We start from the raw sequence: 18,313 nt of genomic DNA, 5'->3' as shown, positions 1-18,313 counted from the left end.
GGAGCAGATAAATATTAATTTTCTAAACTTTGTAGGTGCCCCATGGGCTGGGTAGAATGGCCTGGTGGGCCGGATCTGACTCACAAACCATATTTTGCCTGCTCCTGTACTACATCCTATTTGAGATGTGAAGACCAGAACTGCACACTGTATTCAAGATGCGAGTGCACTGTGAATTTGTATTGTGGCATAACACTTTCTGTTTTGTTTTCAGTTCCCTTCTTGATGATGTCCAGTATTTTGCTCCCTGTGCACCAGCAATATGGTGTAATGGGATCTAATGCAGGATCCCACAGTGTACATCTAGGAAGCATGAGTGTTGGAATCCTGCATCAGATCCTATTGCACCTTTTCACTGATGTTTGTCAGGGGCCTGACGAACACAAATAGTCTCTCTACAATTAAGTATTTCAAAAGGAGAGCTATTAGACTGTAATCTCCCTTTCAGTCAGTTCCTTAGCCATCTCATAATTATAGGATTCCTCCCATCTTCTCCAGATTTGCTACTAATTTCCAGCTTTGCTTAAATCTAGCCAGATTAGATCCACTGTATTGCCCTTGTCCAAGAAGTCAGTTATCCTATCACAGAATGATATTAAGCTGGTTTTACACTATCTTCCTTGGATAAAACCATATGGTGTTTTATCAAATATTTTGTTTACCACGATATCTCTAGATCGTCCTTTCCTTAAATATCTGTTCTAAAATAGATATCAATTTAACACTTTAAGTTGTATTAAAGGCTATTGCTGAGCATGTTGTTACTGCTCACAAATATCACCATTAGCCTATTCAGTAAGATTTTCTTAAATTCTCTTTCTTTCTTGTATCCCATGTTCCTTAGATGCTACTATCGTGTAGAGAAGAGGTTCCTAAACTTTATCTTATTGTGTACGCCCTTCCAGATTTACCAGCTGCCACATACCCCTATTAGCATACGTTTTATATTGTATCCTCGTAAATGCCAATTATTATTATGAAAAATAAATCCACCATTATACAATTTCTCTCACATACCCCCAGAGATGTCTTGTGTACCTCCAGGGGTACACGAATCACTGTTTGGGAACCCCTGATGTAGAGGATAAAAATAAAAAATAAATGATACTTATTTGTGCTATCTTTAACAAGTGATTAAAAGGGATTTTTTCATAATATTTTGCCATTCTTTAGCTTATTCCATGGATCCCAAAATAGTCTTCACATGTTAAAGTCCAAATCTTGGACACCTATAATCAATTGAAAAAGCCCCTGTGACTTTAACAATTCTTGGCCTTACCTGTTTAGTCAAGCTAAGGGGCAGAACAATATGTACATAGTGAAGTAAAAAAATCTCTTAAGAAAACCCTGAGTTTGCCTCTGAATTTTCTTTCAAAATCATTCAAGAACACAACTATAATATCATTGTTATGAATACAGTATACCTTTGTCTCTAACATATCCTAAGATATTCCTTTCCCCTTCTATGAATAACCATATGTCTAAATAATTACATGTGGAAATATTTGGAGAAAGTCGTGAAGTTTATTCCATGATGTCACTCTTTTGTCAACAATATGAAGGCTACATTTGTTAAAATTAAACTCTTCCTTGGCAATTCAAAATAAAAGAAGGGTCCTAAGAAGAACCATGTACAGTGGAAATCCTCTTATGTACAATCCCCCTGCCCCCAAAATCTCCTGCAGACACTGTTCTGGAAGAGGATCCCTGATTACTATCCCACCACAGGGCTTAAGTTGTACAGTGAGCCTTGCACATCTTATCTACACCCAAGAGTTGTAAGCAAGTTCCACTGTATTATTTTCTGATGACTCTCCACTTCAAAAGCAAAAAAAAAAAGGTAGTAGAGGAAGTACAATCACCTGAGGGCTGAAACTAAAAATAAGAAATTTACATTAACAAATTTACATTAAAAAATTCACAATTGAGCAAGTTCTAACCTGTGATAGGGGAAGAATGAAAGTGTCTCCTCAACCTTACCTACAGCATCTATTCAGAAATGCAATAATAGAAAACACCTCTACATACACTTTACAAAGCAGCTTTCCACCTCATTATACTTACGATAAAAATCTAATACTCCAGAAAATTCAATATGTTGGTTAAAAGGTTTTAGTAAATTTGAGAGAAGAGTCTCACCTTTTGTTAATATTTGTTATAATGCAATTAAATTAATCTCCTACTGGAGATGGGGGATGGTAAAGGGGGAAGGAGCTATATCATTCCTCTGACATGCCTCTATATGTGCAATTTGAATATGTAAACCCTTTACTTCTCTGGGAGATGAGAAGCAACATGCTAAAAGACTGGGGCATAAGAAAGTTTCTTTGAGTAAGATCAGCAACTAAGATTTTCTTTCAAATCTACAGGCTTCAAGCATAAAAGAAAAGATTACATTACAGATACCCTGTTAGCTCAAAAGAGCTGCTTTCAAACTTTTTTAAAAATCCTATATAATTATATTTAGTTGTCTGCATGGCGGTGTTTCACTGTACGTAGGGTGAACAACTTCTGTAATCCTGAGCAATTTGTAGGAAACTGCCAATAATATTTTTCTATACCTATGCCTGTATCCCAACATTTCTGATCAATTTCTTGATTTTTAACTGCAATTTTTCCCCAGTTAAAAAAATCCTCACGGGGGATGAGATTCTTCTGAGCAACCAACTGTCCAAAGAACCAGGCCTAATTAGAAATCAGCAAGGCATGACACAGACTGTCCACTGAGTTCTTAGAACATCTTGGAAACCATTTTTATTTCAGAAACAGAGGAAGTTTTTAGGGCAGGAGCTATCTTAGATTTTATTCTGACTATCCTAGATAAGCCATCTGAGAATCTGAAGGAAGAACGTAATCTGAATGTAAGTGTTCACAAAACAACAATTCATGATTCTAAGGAAAGGAAAGAATGAAAGCGACAGAATAAGAACAACAACTCCAGCCTTCATAAAACTAAGAAAACTGATAAGTAGGATCTTGTAGGAAAAGAAATCTGTAGGAGAAAAGTAGTGCTGAAGACCTAGCTGCTATCAATAAAACAGGTTTTGGTGATGTTTTAATGCCATCTATCTCAACCCAGGAAAAACAGCAAGTAGAACAGGAGACCAGTATGGCTGTTTCAGGACCCCTTTAATGACTCCCAAATCAAAAGGTAATTGTCCAGAAACAAAGAATGAATATGAAGAAATAGCACAAGCATGTAAAGATAAATCAGAAAGGCTAAAAGCACAAAATGAGTTACAACTAGCAAGGGACATTAAAAACAGCAAGCAAATAAATGGGAAATAGATAAATGGTCCTGCTCTTTTTATTGATTTTTCAACCAAAGTACCCTGGTGTCATTCTACATAAATGGATAGTTCTTCCTTGCTCTTCCTAGCCAACTCCTTCAGTAACAAGTAATGACACACATCTAGAATTTATGATACAAAACCCCCTTTTTGTTAATATCACAAATAATTATTTCATTTAAAATAGTAAGTGATCACCAGGGATCCCGGTTTTCTCTGTTTAAAAATCCCAAATTCTCTGATTAAACCAAAAATCCCAAATTCTCTGATTAACAAACCCAAAATCTGCATTTTTCCACAATTAAAATGGCACTCCATTTTTTTTAATATATATATAGGTATCAGTTAAACACAATGTGTTATTGATATATTTACAATTTTAAAGCAATTTGGAAGCCTACCACTGCCTCAATCGTTATAATAAAATAAATTCTAAATACCTATATATTTTGACATTTGAGTTTGGTTTTATTATCATGGAAAATCAGAGCTCCCCCTGCCCCTTTTATTTACCGGTGCAGCTGCAGCTGTGCCCCCCACTGTTTTGTGGCACTGAGCAGCTCTGATATGCCAGTGCTCTGCTCCTGTCCATGCCGGTGCCCCTCACTCCTGACCTACAGGCCCCTCAACCCTGCCGGTGCCCTTCACTCCCAATCCACAGAATCCCATCCCCACCGGTGCCCCTCACTCCTGACTCACAGCCCCTGGCCCTGCCAGTTCACCACACTCCCAACCCACAGCCCTGATGGTGCCCCTCACTCCCAAGCCACAGTCCCCCAGAACTGCTACTTCCCTTCACTCCTGACCCAGTGCCCCCAGTCCCCCAGTATATGAGGAAAAGGGAAGTATGTGTATAGACAATGCATGGGAGAGGCACAGGCAATGTGGGGGGTGGCAGAGGTACAGGCAATGTGTCAAGGGGGCTGGGGGCCATGTGTCCCCCTGAGATTTCTGTGCCCACCATGGGGCACAGGACAAGAGCTGCCTTCATGGCCCAGCTGGTGGGACGTGGTGCAGGAGGAGGTCCCCATAGCCCCCAAGGTGAGGCGCAACATGGTTGTACAGAGTTGTGTCTCTGGTGCTGCTGAGCAAGCAGGGGGCACCTCACTTTGGTGGCCATGGTGGCGCAGCGCACCCTGCTGCACTGGGTCCACCTGCTGGGCCATAGAAGCAACTCCTCCAGAGCCGGTCTGGCCTGTGTACAGCCCCACGTCCTGCTGTGGGTACAGAAATCTCAAAAGGCACAGAACCCCTTCCCACCTGTCTTGGCCCCCCTGCCACATCGCCTGTGCTGCCCCGCTCCCCCATGTCACCTGTGCCCTGCCCCCCAACACATTGCCTATGCCTCATTCCCTTCTTCCCCACCCCCATAAACTTACCTGAAGGGAGCTGCAGCAGCTGCCTAGCTGCACATGCACGTGTGCACATGCACATGGAGCCCCCTGCATCCCACTCACCCTAGCCCCAGGCAGCCCCTTGGGGGCAGGAACTCTGCCAGCCTGCAAGGGGAAACCCATGGTCTCCCATGGTTTTCTCCTCTAAGAGGGAAAATCTGCATTTTTCCAGAGCAAAACGGAAAATCCAGATCCCTGGCGATCATCACTGCAGAACAAAGAAAAAAGGAAATGTAACCCTCATGAAACCTACACAAAAGATATCTTCCAATGGGTAGTCTCCTGTTTTAAGATACTCAAAACTGCCTGTTATAAGTTAGTTTTGCTTTTATTTTAAAATCCAAATCTATCAGACTATTTTTTCCCTTGGGTAGCTTATGAAAGTATTCACTAGCTATATAAATTCAGTGGCAGGGTAACAACTCAGTTTAAAATACTGTACTCATATGTACTGAGAAAACTATAATATTACATTATAATATTACACAGTTACATTAAACTGTGTGTCTTGTGTATGAATAATTTTTGGTAAACTAGATTCCCATTGATTTATTTCTACAGTATCTGGTAAGAAAAATCTGGAAACACATTTTTATACATACTTATGTAGATACACACACATATACAAACTAGATTAAATACATATAAAAATGAAATTATACTACCTCCACCTACAGTTGTAGATCTAGTTAGAGGAGGCTTTACAGTGGTATCTTCCTGCTCATTAAACTGCTTTTTAAGTTCTTCTGCAGATTCTGAATGGAGTAGTAGAAATTCTTTTACGGCAAATGAAGCTTCCTCCTTAACTGGATTTATCATTCTTTGCAGAATTTGGATATCTTCCAGACGGATCCGTGAACAAAGCTTCTCCATCTCTCGCACATTGGCTCGCAGTTGCTGTAATTGTTTACAATGGTTATTGTAACCATGAGACAAAGAGATACTCCCATAGAAAGACTGATGCAACTATCACCTTAGCTATACAGTCGGACCCTGAGTTATGCGGGGGATACATTCCTGAAAAACACTGTGTAAGTTGAAACTGTGTAACTTGAGGCATTACCTCAATGGAAAACAGGGGGATAGGGACCTGGGACCAAGATTTGATAACATTATTTCATAATAAAAGGATATTTAAACACAAAATAATGGAATTAACAGCCTTATTAAAACCTTTACTCCCAGCTACGTGTTCATACAGAGACAAAGCTTTAGCCTTAATTGCCACACCGTCAACAACTGCTCCTTTTGTATTGGTCATTTCATTGATCCAAAGATTAAGGAGTTTCTCAACCTTATCTAAATGAGGAATTCTAATCACCAACAGCACTCTCGAACTCACAGGGATTGTCATTTTCACACAGTCTCTAATTTTTTGCTCACTTTTTTTAACAGTATGCACAGTCGGTTCACTTAAACTGTATTGGTGAGCAATCGACGCAGCACTACTGCCTTCTCTTAATTTACCAAGGATTTCTATTTTCTGGGCCAGGGTGATAGACTTACATGCTCTTTTGGGCACAACATCAAAGGCTTTCTTCACAAATATGCAGGGGTTAATGTAACCAAAAATGATGGACATTCTTGGAGGAGACGACAAGTGATGCTAACACTATGTAAGCAGACTCCAAACTAACAACCGCTCCACCGCACAGTGTAAATGTGAAGCAGGGTATCGTGTAAATTGAAACATTGTCATGTTATATAAAGCGCATATACGCAAATCAGTCTAACTTGAAACTGTGTAACTGGGGGTCTGACTGTATTTTTATTTTTAGGTAACCAGAAAGTGACATTTCCGTGTTGTATAAATTAAGGAAGTTACTACTTTAATTTTATTTCAAAATTAAAATGTCTAGCAAAAAATTGTTCAGCCTTGCAGTTGACCAGCAAATTATACAGTAGAAGAAAAGAAAAATCAACCTACAACTAATCTATTTAGGAAATGCAATAAAAAAATGTTCCCTGGATTGTGCCACTCTATATTAACAGTATTTAAACTCCCAGGTCTGTGACAACTCTTCCGTAAGAATTCTTTCCCCCAAGTTAGTCCAGCCTACTAGTTATCCAGCAGTGCAGTCACTGGTAAAGGTGCACTGATATATCGGTCCAATATTGGATCAGTATGATCCAATATAAAGAAAATTGGCTGTATCAGAAATCAGTCTGACGGGGCCAATAATTTGGCTGATAAAAGCCAGCACATGTGCACAGCCACAGTGCAGCACTCAGGCAGCGCGCAAGCACAGCCCAGCAGCGTGGAGAGCTGTCTCCAGCTGGTAAGTCCATTGTGGTAGAAGAGGGGGTGGACAACTCAACCCCCCTTGCAGTGAGGGAGAGAGTAGGGGCAGGTGCTGCCCAGCCAGGGTGGGGCAGGGCAGCTCCCACCGCTGTGCACATGCCAGGAGGCATGGCAGGGAGAGGATGTGTGCCCCCAATCTGTGCAGGGCGAGCAGATGGGCTGCAGCTGGGGGCTGGAGCCAGGCTTTTCTCGCCAGGGGCTAGGCTCAGAGCAGGAGCTATGGAGGGGGCTGCAGCCACCCCAAAGTTCACCATAGCTCCCTCTCAGCGCCGCCACATACCCAGCACAGCCCTGGCTCTTCCCTGCTCAACTCCCACCTCCCCCCCACACAGGGCATGGGACAGAGAGGGAGGGTGGCTCCCTCCCAGCACCACAGACACAGCCACGCACCCAGATCAGCCCCAGCTCTTCCTGGCACGGGGGGGGAGGTGGAGGTTGAACTGAGAAGAGCCAGGGCTGCACTGGGTTGGCACACGGCAGCAGCACTGGGAGGGAGCCATGGCAAAATTTAGGGTGATTCCAGCACCTGATGAGAAGAGCCCAACCCACAGCTGCAGCTTGCCTGCTTGCCCCATCCAGATCCAGGGGGCACAAGCCCTCCCCCAACCCCAGTGCACGTGGTAGCAGGAGCCGCCCCTCCCCACCCCCAACAAGTTGCGCCTGTCCTGCGCCCTGCTGTGGCTGGGCAGCGCCTGCCCCTACCCCTGCCTCTGCTTCCTCCCTCACCGCAGCATGGAAGTTTGATCTTCCCCCCTTCCTTTCCACCACAACGGGCTTATCAGCTGGAGGCAGCTCTCCACACCATATCAGAAATCAGATCAGTATCAGCCAATACAGCTCCTTAAAAATCAGATATCAGTATTGGCCCCAAAAATCTCTATCAGTGCACCCCTAGTCACTGGCTATGCATCCCTTCACCTATCCTAATGAACTAACAATAATTAAGGAAGCAGCTGCTGACTTTTGGTACCTAAGTCATATGGTACAGCCCCAGTTACATGACTCATAATTAAAACTTTGCTTAGATTATGAATTTATCCCAGTTGCTGCCATCAGTTGAGCTGCTGTAGCATAATTCCTAACGTAAGTAAAGCTATTATTAACAACAATGATGCTGAGAGGTGCACAGATATATCGGTGCCATATTGGATCGGCACCAATAAAAGGAAAATTAGCATTATTGGCTATCAGCTTTTTTTGGCTGGTGTAGCCGATAATGTACAGATAAATATGTCTTCTGATCAAGGCCCCAGGATAGTATGTGCATATGCACAACTGCAGCATGCACGTGGCCAACAGCATAGCCAGGCAGTGTGGAGAGCAGCACCCTGCAGCTAAGTGTGTGGAAAGGAAGGGACATGGGGGACGGAAGGGACATGGTGGGGCAGACTGAGGCCCCCACAGTAAGGGAGGGAGTGGGGCAGAGGCCAGGACTGGAACTGGGTGGGAGCACTGGCCAGCCAGGGCAGTGAATGGGACCCTGGGGCTGGGGCTGGGGCAGGGAGTGGGACGGAACTGCAGGTGGCTTATCCAGGGCGCATGGGAGGAGGTGGGGAGGCAGCTCCCCACTGCTGAACACACCTCCAAGGAAGGCATGTGCCTCCCCAGATTTGGCCGTGGGGCAGAGACAGACTGCCCACTGTGGGCTTGGGGCTGTCCACCCTGCTGCCTTTTGTTCCAGGAGCCCTGAGCCAGCTGCACACCCCCTGCCAGCCAGGCAGTAGTGGGGGCAGCGAGTTGTGCCTCCTGCTGCTGGACAGGCAAGGGACATGGCGCAGCCAGTGCACAGTTCCCAGGGCAAAGGCAGCAGAGCAGAGAGCCCCAAGCCCGCAGCAGGCAGCCCACATCCACCCTCACCCCACTTGATTCTGCTCCTAAAAGCATTGCTGAGCTTAAGTGGTTGCAGCAGTGCTTGAACTAAAGCTCATTTGACAAGCTTTAGTTCAAGTGTCCCCACGGCCATTTTTAAGCGCCAGGATGTTGATCCTCTGGAAGAGCCACCCGCGTTATCCCTCTTCCCCACCGCAGCCCTGGGGTCCCATTCACTGCCCCGGCTGGGCAGCACACCCTGCCCCAGCTTCAGCTCCAGCCCCTGCCCCACTCCATCCCTTACTATGGGAGCTTCAATCTCCCTCCTCCATGCCCCATCACTCATGCCCATTCACTTGCAGGTAAGTCTCTGGAAGGGCTCTCCATGCTGCTCATCTGTGCTCCTATAAATCGGTTATTGGATCAGTATCAGCTGATATGCCTGGTGAATAATCGGCTATCAGTATTAGCCAAGAAAATCTGTCAGTACACCCCTAATGCTTATCCCTACTTGAAAGAGGATTCTCCAAGAATATGTCTTTGGCTGGCCTGCTTTTGCCCCTCACCCCTGCCCCCTCAGTGGCTAAGGTGTTCCAGTCCTCACTGTTACATCAGTAGTAATGACTATGCTAATCATCAAATGAGGACAATTCTCTCTGAATTGCTCACCTGAACAAAACAGATAGAGCTAAACATCACAGAAGCTAACCAGACCTGCAACAGTAAATATCCAGCTCAGCCACAGCCAACTCACCCATCAAAAAGGCAAGTTACATGATCCACAAGGAAAACATGAACAAGCAGGTAACACTGTCTATATATATCAGAACTCAACCCTATGGACATAACAGACTGGACTGCTATGAGCACTGATGCTTTCAGCACATTTGCTGAAATGTACTTTATATTTGTACCTGTTTAGGGGCTTACAGGTCAAAACCAGAACCTTGAATTGTACCTGGAAAGATATCTGCAGCCAGTACAGACTCTGAAGCACTGGACTGATAGCAAATCCACCTGCACAAGAAGATGGGCCGTCACGTTCTACACAAGCTGCAGTCTCTGAATGGTCATCAATGAAAGCCCCACTTAGAGCAAACTGCAGTAATTTAGCTTCAAGGTTACTAAAGTATAGATGATGGTGGCCAGATCTAAATCTGAAAGAAAGGGTTGCAGCTTTCTCACCAGAAAGAATATGTGAAAGGCTCTCCTAATTATCACTGCAACATGAAGATCCACACGCAGTAAGAATTCAGGAGTACCCCAAGACAGTGAATCTGTGTGACTTCATGCCCCCAAGGCCATGAAGTCTGCCATTAACCTTGTTTTCTCTGGATTCAATTTTAAATGGCTCACCAACATCCAGTCCCTCAACTGTAGTCAGGCACTGGATAAGGATAGATTGTACAGCCTCAGTCAGATGAGAGAGAGACAGAACTAGAACTGAATATCATCCACAGACTGATGGTACCTCACTCCAAATCTCCGCATAATCTCAACCAGTGGCCTCATATCGAACAGGAAAGACGATAGCATGGAACCCTGGAGGACAGGTCCCAAGGGGATGATGAGCACTCACCCATCACCACCCTGTGGGACCTCCCTGCTGAAAAGATCAGAACCAATTAAGAGCAGTGCCATGAATAACCACCAGGTCACATAAACATGTTATCAACACCTCATGGTCTACTGTTTCAGAAGCCATTAAAAGATCTAGTAAGATCAAAAGAACACAATTCTGCCTGTAGAACTGCAAGCTAAGATAGTCAACCAAGGCCACAAGCACAGTGTCTGTGCTATATCCAGGATGAAAGCCAGACTGATGGGTCCATAAATCCAATAGCATACAAATATGCCTGCTGTTGCCTCCTGAAACACCCACTGAATGATGTTGCCCAAAAAAGAGAGGTTGGGCACAGGGCAATAGCAACATTCAATGTAATCATCAGGAGACAATCTCTTGCATATGTGCTGGATAATCACAGACTGAGCATCTAGTACCCTCTCCTCCTGAAAAGAGCCACTGACAACCTCAACCAGCAGTGGGCCCAGCCTTCCCCAGCTGGCTTTTACCAGCCAGGTGGGCATGAGTCCACTTCACAACTCGTAAAACACATCCTCCAAATGCATCCTCTGCAACAACTACTACAACTGATCCATAAAACCAGACAAGACTGAGCTTCCCCAATCCTAAACACTGCCTCCGCTGCAGCTAAACTGGAAGTTCCCAAACTGTGCTCGATATAAGTGATTTTGTCTGCAAAAAAGATGACAAACTTTTCACAGCAAATTGCAGATGATTCAGTTTCCAAGCAGAGACAATGCAGGTTAAACAGGCCATTCACCCCCTGGAACAGTTCCCCTGGATAGCACCTTGCAGATACAATGGTAGAAGAGAACCAAAGCTTCTTTGGATCTGTGCTGCTATCAGGAGGCTTCAGCATGGGTTGAGAGCCAGCAAACGTTATTCTTTGATGAGCAATGTCAGTTCACTCAGCTCCATACAAAGCAAAGAGGAGGCTGCAAATTACATGGAATTTAAAAACTATTAGACAAAATAGTTCACATTATCCAACATACTAGTGGGTACCACAAAGGGCACTTTTGAAAGCAGGCTCCTTTGTGAAGGAATTGTTAAAAATATACAGAAAATAGTATAGTTCAAATAATATCACTTGTTGGTTTAGAATAATTTTAATATTGCAATAAAAAGAGTATTAACTGAATTACATTGTAAACAAGTATTCATTCATTAAACCATTTATTATTTCTTCTGAATATTATGTTTACAACTGAATGAGGAAAAGAATGGTTTAAGTGAGGTGACTTTGAAGGAAGAGTTTTCTTCATTAATGTTAAATGGTTAAAATAAGGCAATAATCCGTACCTGAAAATGAAGGAAGTAGAAGTTGTTTGTTTTAATTACATATTCTGGATACTAAAATATTTTAAATCCATGGGAAAAAACCATAATAAAATATAACAAGAGATAAAGGAAATGAATCCAACCACCATTAAGCTCTGTACAAATTGTGGGAACAGTCATTGTAAAAGGCATATTAAGCAACCAAGGAAAGGAGAGAACTATTGATTCATAAAATCAATTATGAAATTAATTATGGTTATACTATTCTGTATGTTTAGCTTAATACTATCACTAGTCAATCTTACTCTACAATTTTCAAAATTAATCCTAGATTTAAACATTGTTTACCAATTATTATAAGACACCAAGTTGAATTAGAAATTTAGTAAAAATAAAGTTCCTCATAATTTTTTTAACCTCAATCTAATAATCTAGAATTTCCTTTCCTACTCCCCCCCCACTTCTGCTTTTAAAGAGACAGAAACTGATCTTCATTGCTATCCACAGGGCAGATGTATTATTTTTTGAAAAATGTAAAATTTGTCAAAAAAACAAAATGGGAATATCTAGTGACCCATAATTTCTTTTAATCAGCTTCAAAAGATCTAGCCAAAGACCAGTACGGTCAAAAATGAATAACCACCCTTCAGGTAGTTAAGGCTGCTATTAAATCCCCCCTCAGTCTTCTCTTCTCCAGACTAAATAAGCCCAGTCTCCTCAGCCTCTCAAGAAGTCATGTGCCCCAGCCCTCGAACCATTTTTGGCATGTGCACCTGCCCTCTTCTGGACTCTCTCCAGTTTGTCCACATCCTTTTTGGAGGGGGAGGGTGGAGGGGGAGCAAAGAGAGGTGAATAACCACTTGCCTCGATCTGCTAGCAATACTCCTACTAATGCAGTCCAGTATGCCATTAGCCTTCTTGGCAACAAAGGCACATTGTTGACTCATGTTCAGCTTCTTAATCACTGTAATCCCCAGGTCCTTTTCTGCAGTGTTGCTGCTTAGTCAAGTTGCCCAAACCTGTAGCAATGCATGGGATTGTTTTCTCCTAAGTGCAGGACTTTGCACTTAACCTTATTGAACCTCATGAGATTTCTTTTGGTCCCATCCTCCAATTTGTTGAGGTCTCTCTGAATTCTAGCTCTCCCCTCCAGTGAATCTTCTACCCCGCCTCAGGTTGATGTCACCTGGAAACTTGCTGGGGGTGCACTCTATCCCATCTTCTAGGTCGTTGATGAACACATTGAATAAAACCATCCCTGGCATCGATCCCTGGGGCACTCCACTCGATACACGCTGCCAACTAGACACTGAGCCATTGATTACTACCTTTGAGTCCAATGATCCAACCAGTTTTCTATCCACCTTAAGGACATTTTTACACATGCTCCAGGGATGGGGGGGATACTTTAATTAGGGCGGCTCCAAGAGCACCTGTAGCATCTCAAATATTCAGTGCCCTGTGTTTCAAAATGGTGGAAGAGGCGCTTTAACTAAATCTCATTTGATGAGCAGCATTCCCGCATGTGTATAGGCACCCTTACAGTCCATTCATCCAACCCATACTTCCTTAGTTTGCTTATGAGAATGTTGTGGAAGACCACATCAAAAGCCTTGCTGAAGTCAAGGTATAACATGTTCACTGTTTTTCCTGCATCCACAGAGCCAATCATCATAGAAAGCAATCAGGTTGGTCAAGCAAGACCTCAATGAATCTATGCTGACTGTTCCTAATCACTGTCTCCTCCAAGTGCTTAGAAATGGATTCCTTGAGGACTGAGGACCTGCTCCATGATTTTTTCAGGGACTGAAGTGAGACAGAGGGTCAGCCACCAGTCAGTCTTCCCTTTTTTATAGATGGGCACTATATTTGCCTGTTTCCAATCATCTGGGGACTCTCCCATCCAATAGACGTTTTAAAAAATAATGGCCAGCTGCTCTGCAATCACATCAGTGAACTCCCTCAGCACCCTTAGGTATAGGTATATCATGTCTGGCCCCATGGATTTGCACACATCCAAAAGTATCCACAAGTTTGGTGCCCATGTTGAAATGTAATTTTAACAGGTACTAAACACCTGCAATTTCTACAGGATCCTTCAAATCATCTCAATGAAAAAACTGCACAGAACTCTGTCACAAACTTAATGTATGTTAGGACTATATTATTTTCAAAACCTGTACAACACATCTAACAACAAAATATATTTTTATCACAGAACAGAAGAGTGGGGAAAGCAGCATATAGTTGGAAGGTGGCAGTTGATGGATGCATGAATGAGACATTTCATGTCAGCAAGAAAATTCTTGGGTCCTTCAATGTTCTGGTAGTGTAAGAGTTGTAGCCATGATGGCCCAGGAATTACGTGAGAGGCAAAGCTCTTTGTGCGTGATATCTTTTACTGGGACAACTGCATTGTTGGATAAAGTTAGACAATCTTTTGAATGCAAGGCATTCAAAAGGAACCTGATGAAGAACGCAGTTGGTCCAATCAAAGTTATCACCCATAAGATCCTCGTCTCCAGTGTAGATCCTTCAACTCTTTCATTCTAGACTCCCCAATGTTGTGGGAGGAGGGAAGTTTCAGACAGAAGAAAATAAATTGTAATACTATGCTTGGGCATCAGCTAGGTTGTAGTGAAAACTTCTTTAAGTCTATTTTAATAAAGTGCCGAACATTTTAAATTAGGCTAATATGTAACTTGAAATGTATTTTCCTAGTGAACTCCTATACCTTCAAGTATTATCTAAAATTTTGAAAACCTACAAAATTAGCAAAATATATAATCCTCTTTTTTTTTTTTTATCAGCAATGCATTTCACAGCTGTGATGCATGCTCACATTTGCATTTTGTTTCCCTGGTTTTGTCACTATCACAGAACCCACTACATTTTGAGGCATTCAGGGGACATTATGCATGTTTTCTCGAGTCTGGTTACCAATATGGCATGTGAAGTCTTGTTGGAAAACCAATGTTATGTTATATTAATTTATGTCACTTAAATCACTGTGTAGATTACGTTAAGCTGTCTGAAGGGCATGTCTACATGTGCATTAAGGTGCTTTTCCTAAAGAGCATTAAATTTAGTATCTCCAATGTGAGGTACTAAACAAACAAGCATCGTGCTGCGTAAATGTGCAATAACAAATGTGCATGGTTTTTAAGTGACACAATGCACAGTAGCCTGTTTTACTGCCTCTTAGTAATATGCAGTAGCATAGTTTTTTACATTACGCTTTAATGTGCAGTAAAATAGGCTACTGAGCATTAAAGCACACATGTAGATGTGCCCTGTATGTGATTTTGGACATGGTTTAGTCAAAGGAACTGAGGAATGTGTACTTAAATAAGAGAAAGTAGGCAAAACTGCTAAGTATTTCTTGCCATTGGGCCACTAGGACAAGAACAACTGCCATTCCAATACACAGACAGAAGGGACTATTGTCAGGAGGGGGACTGAAGGTATTGATCCCTGTAATGGAAAAAAAACCCCTCCATAATAACCCCATAATGGGACATTAGCTAGAGCAATTCTAGATGCCCCAGGAAGGAAAGAAATTTCTGGAGGATACTTAAGACAAGTCAGCAATAAGAACAATGTTGCTGCGGGACGTGGGAGTGGCTTGGAGGTATTTAGGGGTTATCTATGAGGTAATTATGGTATTTGGATGATCCCAGGCTTTGAGAGAGACTTAGTGCTCAGGGCTAGCAAAATCAGCAGGAAGGCTGATCTCTAGAAATACTTGCAGTGAGGCTAGGCAGTAGCCAGATGAATGGTCAGAAATTTTACTTGTCTTTGTTCTGTCTTTCAACTATATAGTAATTTTTTTGTTTTTCATAGTTTCATAGTTTCTAGGGTCAGAAGGGACCTGAGCAGATCATCTAGTCCGACCCCCTGCCATGGCAGGAAGAGCACAGGGGTCAAACGACCCCAGCAAGGTGGTCATCCAACCTCCTCTTAAAACCCCCCAGGGTGGGAGCCTGCACCACCTCACCTGGAAGCTGGTTCCAGACTCTAGCCACCCTGACCGTGAAGTAGCGCTTCCTGATGTCCAACTTAAACCTTCCCTCTGCCAGCTTGTGACCATTGTTCCTGGTCGCTCCTTGCGGCGCTCGGGGGAACAGGGACTCCTCTAGCGCCTGCTGATCCCCCCTAACCAGTTTATAACATGCCACAAGATCCCCCCTCAGCCTTCTCTTTTGAAGGCTGAACAGGTTCAGGTCCTGCAACCTTTTCTCATAGGACCTACCCTGCTGTCCCTTGATCATACGAGTGGCCCTCCTCTGGACCCTCTCGATGCTGTCCACATCCCTCTGTTTTCTTCTAGACAGTAAATCCTTTTGTTGTTTTGTCTCCTAATTGACTGTGCTAAAGTCTGACCTCAGGGCAATACCCCCCAGTTAGCCCATTCTACAGAAAATAGGACATAAAATTCTTTCATAACCCAAAGGGAAACAACTTGGAGCTAGCAGAATGTTCCCATACTGCAGCTGTCTGATCTAATATAATGGCAGTATACCTGATGCTTGTGGGAATAAGGTGTATACTATGCAAAACCTTGGGGAGAAATCTGGGGATACCCCTGGGCTGGGTTTGTGACAATCATGCTGTATCTGCTTTGTCAAAAAAATCCTTAAAAAATCATCTACAGAAGCAAAGAAAATCCAATACTAATGAGTAAAAGTACACTAAATATATGTAAGGACCTCTGTAATTCAGACTTCAGCAGGAGGGTGGGGGGAAAGTAGGCTCTCTGCAGGCTCGCTGGAGCCAATTTCAGACATTTTTCAGGACAGACTCATATGCCTCTGATTTGCTGGGGGAGCCTGCCGTGGGCCTGACTGCCATTGAACAGAAGCACATAGGCATTTCTTCAGCTGTTAAGAAAGTAAAGTTCACCACTTATCGAACAACTTTTAAGTAAAGCTTACCACTTAGAATTCCTAATGAAATCATAAGAAATAAACTTTATTAAACAACAACTTTTACTGAGCGCTACATTATCCCAGCCAGGGCTTTGCTTAGCTGGCTGGATGTGGAGTGAGTTGGGTGAGGCTAGGGATGCGGGGGAGGTCTGCCCCCAAAGCCAGGGGTGGGGCAGGGGCTTCCTGAGTCCCTGCTTTGCTTTGCTGCCATGAGGGGATATTCCCCCTCCCCTTTTCTGTGTGGTGGGGCAGAGCAAGGCTCAGAAGACCTGTGCCGGATGCCTTCCCCTAGCCGGGCATGGGATGCAGGGTGCCCCGGTGCAAGGGCTTCCCCCCACCCGACCCAGATCTCCTGAGCCCTGTTCTGCCCCTATGCACAGAGAAGGGGAAGGAGGAAATTCCTTTCTGCTCCCACATGGCAGCAAATCAAAACAGGGCTCAGGACAGCCATGACAGGCAGGGAGAAGCCCCTGCAGCAGAGGCACCTTGCATTCCATACCAAACTGTGGGGGCAGGAATACAGCATGCCTATGCCTGCGTCCCCTAGGGCAGGGGGTACTTACCTGCTCCACTCTGGGCAGGGCTTTTAAACTTCCTGCTAAAGTGAGGAATCAAACAATCCAATAGGCTCCATTAAAAGCCCCAGGATATATTCAAAGAGTATTGTGGTTACAGAGCTAGGCAAAATTCTAGAAATACTGAAATTAATGCTATATAGGCAGCACTAACTCTTCTTCAATCCAGATAATTGTATTACATTGTAAGTCACCATGTCTCAAGTAACAGAATAGCAGATCATACAATTTTTCTACAACCTTAATTACATGCGTCACATCTTGCAGTGTTGTGTATTACATTTTCTGTACAGCATTTAAGCAAACACCATGCTTACACAACACTCACAAGGAAAAACAATATAGAGTACCACAACTAAAAATGACTGTGGAGCAGATTAGTAGGGCTCAGTATCCCAGACCTGACCTCAGACTATGACAAGGGACTGGAAGGGGGATTAAATCCAATGTGGACACCTGTTATAAAAGACCTCAAAATGCTGGATCTAAAACCAAAGCCCTGACAGGGACAGGCTGCACCACACACATGCTCATAGAGTATAGTCATAGTGGACTCTTCTGCAATTTTGATAAGCTATTCATATGATAAGCTGTTCAAAGGTAAAAGTCCAGCTAGAAGCAGATGCATCCTAGAGATCAACATATGGCTACACAGATGTTGTCACCACTAGGGTTTTAGCTTCTTTGACCATAGGGTGGTATTCTAAGAAGATGGACTGCTAGGAAGAAATGGGGTCCACGTGACCAAGAAAAATGTCTTTGCATAAAGGCCTGCTAACATAGTGAGGAAGGCTTAAAATAGGGGTGCACAGATAAAGATTTTTTTGGCCAATACTGATGCCCAATTATTAACCAGCCATATTGGCCAATACTGATCTAATAAGCCGATATGCAGCCTGGCATCTTGGAGGGCAGCATCCAGTCGGTAAGTCTGTGGAGAGGAAGAGGCATGGGAGAGGGAAGGGGCGTAGATCGAGGCTTCCACAGTAAGGGAGAGAGTGGGACAGGGACAAGACCTGGCCAGCTAGGGGGGGCCGTGAGATGGTGCCGGGGGCAGCACATCTGGGGGGCAGGAAGGGGTGCACATGTGCACAAATCCAGGGGGGCACATGCCCCCAATGTGAGCAGTGGCAGGAGCCACCCCCCCCC

At 43.7% G+C, this 18,313-nt stretch overlaps 1 protein-coding gene across 2 annotated transcripts in view; it reads right to left on the bottom strand.

Moving 5' to 3' along the window:
* Positions 1 to 18,313, bottom strand: part of STX17 (syntaxin 17) — a 69,475-nt gene that overhangs the window by 10,928 nt on the left and 40,234 nt on the right. For both annotated transcript variants that reach the window (XM_019509160.1, XM_019509161.1), the window contains exon 4: positions 5,350 to 5,581. In XM_019509160.1, the coding sequence (XP_019364705.1) occupies positions 5,350 to 5,581 (232 nt within the window). The remainder of the gene's footprint in view (positions 1 to 5,349; positions 5,582 to 18,313) is intronic.

The sequence above is a fragment of the Gavialis gangeticus genome, unplaced genomic scaffold (assembly GCF_001723915.1).
Source record: "Gavialis gangeticus isolate Ggan-Ray unplaced genomic scaffold, GavGan_comp1, whole genome shotgun sequence".
In the NCBI taxonomy this organism is placed as follows: domain Eukaryota; kingdom Metazoa; phylum Chordata; order Crocodylia; family Gavialidae; genus Gavialis; species Gavialis gangeticus.
This window is presented reverse-complemented; position numbering and strand designations above follow the sequence as displayed.